This window comes from Oryzias latipes, chromosome 16, assembly GCF_053564925.1.
Source record: "Oryzias latipes strain Hd-rR chromosome 16, Olatipes_Hd-rR_3.1".
In the NCBI taxonomy this organism is placed as follows: Eukaryota; Metazoa; Chordata; class Actinopteri; order Beloniformes; family Adrianichthyidae; genus Oryzias; species Oryzias latipes.
Genome location: NC_136252.1, coordinates 1,036,093 through 1,041,938, shown reverse-complemented (window position 1 = coordinate 1,041,938; position 5,846 = coordinate 1,036,093). Strand labels below are relative to the sequence as shown.

At 39.9% G+C, this 5,846-nt stretch overlaps 1 protein-coding gene across 1 annotated transcript; it reads left to right on the top strand.

Annotated features, from left to right (window-relative positions):
* Window positions 1-235: 235 nt before the first annotated feature.
* Window positions 236-4,199, top strand: LOC111948989 (endothelin-3-like). The gene is made up of 4 exons (XM_023964603.2): window positions 236-1,779; window positions 2,207-2,363; window positions 2,546-2,659; window positions 3,320-4,199. Exons 1-4 carry the CDS (start codon window positions 1,722-1,724, stop codon window positions 3,399-3,401), a joined length of 411 nt encoding a protein of 136 aa, XP_023820371.1. The 5' UTR covers window positions 236-1,721; the 3' UTR covers window positions 3,402-4,199.
* The last annotated feature ends 1,647 nt before the right edge of the window (window positions 4,200-5,846 follow it).

Here is a 5,846-nt window from a genome sequence, read left to right as displayed (position 1 = left end):
GGGGTCCCGCTCTGTGGTCTAATAGCCATGGAGTGGGCCCTGGGCTGCTCTGCGTTGGGCGGGCGCTGTGGTAGTGACCCCTGTGGTCCGGCTGGGCCTTGGAATAAATGGATCCCCATGATATCGTTTCCTCACAGCAGAACCGAGCCAGACCTTATTTAAGCTGCAGTTCTTTGTTTCTGTTCAGGGTTCTAATGGGGTAACTGGGTGGGTGGGTGTGGGGGGGACCTGGTGAGGGAGGGGTCCCATCTTTGTGTGATTGTCCTGTGTTTTCTGTTTTTAATCATTTTCATTTTTTATGACTATTTCATCCGTTTTATGTTAAGCGCTTAGTTTTTTTAACTGAAATGAAAGGCGCTGTATAAAGAAAATTTGAGTTTAGGGGACAGATGGTCCGAGGTCCCACCTTCCTTGTATAATGTGTGTGTGTTTGTAGGCATGTGTGTGTGCGTGCGTCCATGTTTGTTGGAGTGTGTATTTTTGAGGGGTAAAGCGTGTGTGTACTAAGGGGGTGCAATTAAAATTGGCGGGTAGGGCACTGAGGGGACATCTCCTGATTACTCACAGTGATGTCCCATCACCCTTCCCACCAAGGCGCCCTAAATGTCTAAGGTGCGGTCAAAATTGGGGGGCGCTGAAAGGACATCTGCCACTTGCTGGCACCTTGCTGGACCCTGATTTAGCTTTGTAGACTTTTAGTTGAGCTAATAAACCTGCTGCATTTGGATCCAGCCGTTTGCTTGTTCTTGTGACAAGATCAAAAGATGATTGCAGCGGGAGATGATTGCAGTTAAATGCAAAGTATTAAATATGAATTTGCTTTCAACATGAATAAAAAAACAATACAATTCCACTCCATGGTCAGCTTGTGAATACTGTTGTTGTTGTTGTTTCTCTTTCGGCTTTTCCCATCAGGGGTCGCCACAGCGAATGAGTCGCACGGTAAACTTGGCAATGTTTTACGCCGGATGCCCTTCCTGACGCAACCCTCTCAAAGCAACCGGGCTTGGGACCTGCACAGAAGTAGAGAAGGGAACAGGGAGCAGCCTGGAGTCGAACCCTGGTTTCATGGATGGAAGGCGCCGCAAACCAGCACGAGCTACACCGGCTCCCTAGCTTATGAATACTGTTACCTCACAAATAAAGCTGCAAGGAAACAAAACTGTAAACCTATGTTTGTGAAAATCTGTGGAAAAAATTATAAACACGTGTGACACAAAAAAATCAATTTACTAGTTAAATTATACAGTACTAATTTAGACATATTTTAATGTGCAATATAAAGTTGTAATTTGGATAATAGGGATTGATCTTTCTGTTTGTTATCTGCTCAAACTAAAAAACATGCCTCAGGTGATTCATCTTCTGGCAATATATCACTGCTGCGTATTCCATGTAATCTCTGCCCTCATGTGTTTCCAGCAATCACAGGGATCTTGGTTCCTCATTCAGAGGAAAGTGGTAGGCAAAACCTTCATTTAGCAATTGACATTTATCACTGCCACAGAGAGGCTATAGAACAGCAGATATTCCTGGAATCTGTCGCTGTGATGAGCAGCGTACAGTCACACAACATTGCACGAAGGAGTGGGAGGAGCTTCTGCTGTGACATCAGAGAGGAGGAGGGACATAAAGTTCGTACCCCTTTGGCAAGAAAATCCACAGCAGCAGCACATTACCACAACAGCGATTAGCCTCTGCTCAACTCCATCGATTATAGGATGTCTACTCACAGCAGCCTTCTTCTCCTAGTCACACTTTGGACTTCCTGTCAGGATGGTAAGACTTTATTACTTAAAATATAAAATAATTTAGTTGGAACCAACAATCAAGTCAGGCAGCAAATTCTGTGGATGTGGAGATAAAACAGAGGCTTTCATCATCCCTGCATCCTGTACTAACTTTAATATTTAACATCAATTCTTAATTGTAAAAATGAAAGAACTGTGAAGTTTTATAATGGAATATCATCTACATATTTTTCACACTGTAATTTAAAACCTTTAAAAAAATAAATTCTAAATGTTTTTATTTTATTTAAAGCAAACAAAAATCAATATTTCAGCTGTGTATAGATGGTGATCTATTATTTTTATGGAAATGAAAAGAAAAACAGATGGGTGGAGATAATGAGACATGGTTTTCTGTTGGTGGAGGCGATGCTGCGATTGGCCGCTGCTACGGAGCACTTCTTTTGTTTCTGTAGGTCTGTGTCTTCCAGTCATGAAGGAGTCAGATGTTAATATAGGTGATGGAGCCCCATCACACCATGTGAGGACCAGGCGCTGTGCCTGCAACATCGAGGACGACTATGAGTGCCATTATTTCTGTCACCTGGACGTTATCTGGGTCAACACACCCAGGTGAGCAGAAAGACAGACATTTTTCTGTCAACTTTTGTTGAAAAACAGATTTTATTTTTAATTGACAATCGAAATGATCAAATAAATCTACTGTTACTGCATTAATAAATGTAACACTCCAGCGATCCAAAGAGCAAAGTCTAATCAATGTTTGGGTCATCGGTTTCTCTTCACCTCTGCAGTAAGACAACAATTTACGGCCTGGGTGGTGCTTTGCTGCGCCGACGCCGGTCCACAGGCCGTTGCACATGTGCTGATATGGGGGACAAAGCCTGCTCCACTTTCTGTAGTTTCCGGTGAGATGGGGGCCCAGTTTGATTCCCAAATTTACAGCAGAGCAGTGCCCATAGGTCTGAGCGCTGAGAGGCTCAGTTTTTAACATCAGATGTCATCAACATTTGAGAACAAAAAAGGGAGTGCCCGGGTGTGAAGGAAAATCAGAAGCTATTATGAGCCTAAGTGTGGTTCTCAAGCCCTACTTCACTGAGGGTGTGGTATCAAAACAGCCCACCAGTTTGATTTGACCTGAGGATTAAGGTGAGTCTGAATCCAGTGTGAGAAGAACCATTTGGCAAGAATGTGCATTCTTTCTGTGTCTTCGTGGAAACAAAAAACCCCTCAAAATTCAGTGAGGAACGGATCTCAGACCCAGAGAGGCACGCTTGAACAGATCCAGTTACAGTATGTTCTGAATGACGGCTTTGTTGTGACATAAAATATTTAAAGAGCCTATAAAGATAAGTTTTTTAGTTTGCAGAGATAAATAGCATGTGATGCTTTTGTGCAGCTTTAATAAAAATATAGTAATAAACTGTAATGTTCAGTTAACCATGTTTATTGGTAATTTTTTACTAACTGTTTTGTGTTCCTGCCCCAACTCACTTTTCTTAGGTAAGTTTCCCCAAAAAAACTTTTTATGTCACTATGAAGTTACTGATTGACTTTTTGCCCTGCAGAGCTGCTGCTGACGAGTCAAACAGAGCTGGTGATGCTCACGGTTCAGAAAGAGAGCAGCTCTCTGAGAGCGAGATCGCGTGACCAACACCTTGACTGCAGGAACAGGGAGAGTGAAAAAGGACAGAGGGCAGCTAAATGAGCACCTGAACAAACAACACTCCTTTGGAAGAGAGGGGGAAAAGAGGAGGTTGCTGAAAGATGTATCTGACCCAGAGGGCCAAAAGAGCCACAACGTGTCTGTTTGTAGCCAGAAACAGAAGATGGAAAGCTTGACAAAGTTCTTTAGGCACATATTGGAAACAGATCTGGAAGATCAGAACTGACAAAAGATGATGGAAGATTATGTTTGACTCTGGCTTACTAGTCTGCATGAGTTGAAAGGTTTGTCTCTGTGCATGTTGTCCAGCCAAGGAGATAAGTGCAGGAATTCATGCACTGTGTTTTTTCTCAGTAAACCAATGTTTGTCGTGCAAATTTTAAAGGTGTTTGTGTTTGTTACATAAAATATGCAACGTTAAGGTAATAATATAATAGAGTAAAGGGGATTTTACATTTTAAAGTCCAGTTTAATGAATGTTCTGTATCAAATAATGCTTAAGTTAAACATTTATATTTGATTCATTTGATTCATTTCCTAATTTTGCCGGTTGATGATCATAGTCAATATTGGTTCATTTTGAACAATCGGATTCGATGTGATTCGCTGATCTAAAATCAATTCAGGACATCTCTAGCCAAAACTTCAACCAGTGTGGCTCAGAGAGAGAAATACCTGGTCCTGAACAGTTTTCCAGTTTACTTGTATTTCTTCAAGATAGTCAAGTGTAAATAAAATATGTGTACAAACAAACAATAAAACAATAATGAATGTCAAATCCATTCACATTGTAGTTTCATAAAGTTCAGCTTACTGTTATTTTTTCACATCAAAATAATACTAACAGATCATTATTAAAATATTCTACCACACTGTATGTTGTCTTTGCAAAATTCAAAGTGTTCCCCACATGGGACTGTAATGAGGGCTTGATCATTTTTTGCTGTCATCACGTGTGTGTGTTGTCTGATGGCTATTGGTCATTTTTACATTATAGTTAAATAAACCTTCTATGTCTCAATCCAAATGGTACTTTCATACATCCATAAGATAAATTAATTTTATTTTGAAATTATTTTATAACAGTATAGAACAATTTGATTAACAACTTGCCTCAGACATATCGCTCTTGTTGGATTGTAAGAATATACTGTATATAGATTTGAATAAGTCAAATAATTGTTTCGCCCTTATTTTATATATACTGCATGTGTGTGTGTGTGGGGGGGGAACTTTTGACATTTCATTAATTTTTCTTTGTTTTTTTTAATCAATTCCTTTCTTTATTTCTTAAATGAATTTGACACATCTCTGTGCTTTTTTGTTGGTTTGTCTACAGTTCATCCTTGAAATGAACCAATCAATCAAATCAAATGAAATAATCAAGTTTGGTTACTTTTACTGTGTAAAAATTTGAAGTGGAAATATAACAATTTCTGACTCTTTCATGTTTTATATGTTTTCTGCTGTGTTTTTAACCTTTTAAACCTTTCAGTTTGTTTTAGTTTTTGATTCCTGGAAACAGTGATCAAATGGAGCAGTGCGTGATTCAATTGTATGAGCAGTGAACGCAATTCTGAGTTCAAAAGGAGGCCTGGCATGGATGAATGGTTCAGGAATTCATGGCTTGGCATCAAAAATGAATGCACCTGCTACTTGAACGCAGCTCGCCTGTATTATGCTAAGGATCTGTGGGAAGAATTCAGTGCTTTTTATGAGTCAGGAGCAGCAAAAGAGGCACAAAACAGCCTGTCGCCCCATGTTTCTCTAATTGCTTGCGCTACACAGAGTCCACCATCCAAGCACACCTGCGAGGGTTGGAACTGAGAGGAACAGCAGGGAGAGGATTTATTTGTTGTTTGATTACTTAATCTGCAGCGAACTGAAGCTCCTTTGCTGTCACATTCAGAACCACCGACAAGTAAAGGTTGAAGAAGAGTTAGCGTGACTCCAACTTAAGGTTTTCCTGCTTCACTGCATTTCACTTGTTTTTAGTTGGACTTTTTAAAAATATTTTAAAGAAGAAGTGTAACGCTATTTTCAAATTAGCCCCAGAAACAGTGGAACTCATGAAGACCAGAAAAATATGAATGAAAAAGATAAAATATCCTTTTTAATAAAACTGAATGGATTTCTTTGTTTTGACTGATACTTAAGCATTGGGGACCAAGATTAAGCTCATTTTCTGTGGTGGGAAACTGCAGAATCTCTTCCTGACAAATCTCTCACACTAAAGCAACACGTTACTGGATATGCCAAGGTCTTCATGGTGTTAGAATTTGCAGGACACTCAACCTGGATGTGCTTAAATAAAAGGTTTTTTCTTTATATTTTATAAAGAAATTTCAGTGAATTTGGAGGAGCCATTGACTGAAGGCAGATATCACAGCTGGAAATGTACCCCACCAGATTGTTCTGCAGCTGTTACA

What these genes read in the sequence shown, in the direction of transcription:
- LOC111948989 (XM_023964603.2), top strand. Translation starts at nt 1,722, where the DNA reads ATGTCTACTCACAGCAGCCTTCTTCTCCTAGTCACACTTTGGACTTCC. An exon ending in TTGGACTTCCTGTCAGGATG is followed by an intron (nt 1,780 to 2,206) that starts GTAAGACTTTAT and finishes TTGTTTCTGTAG; the next exon opens with GTCTGTGTCTTCCAGTCATG. An exon ending in TCCACTTTCTGTAGTTTCCG is followed by an intron (nt 2,660 to 3,319) that starts GTGAGATGGGGG and finishes TTTGCCCTGCAG; the next exon opens with AGCTGCTGCTGACGAGTCAA.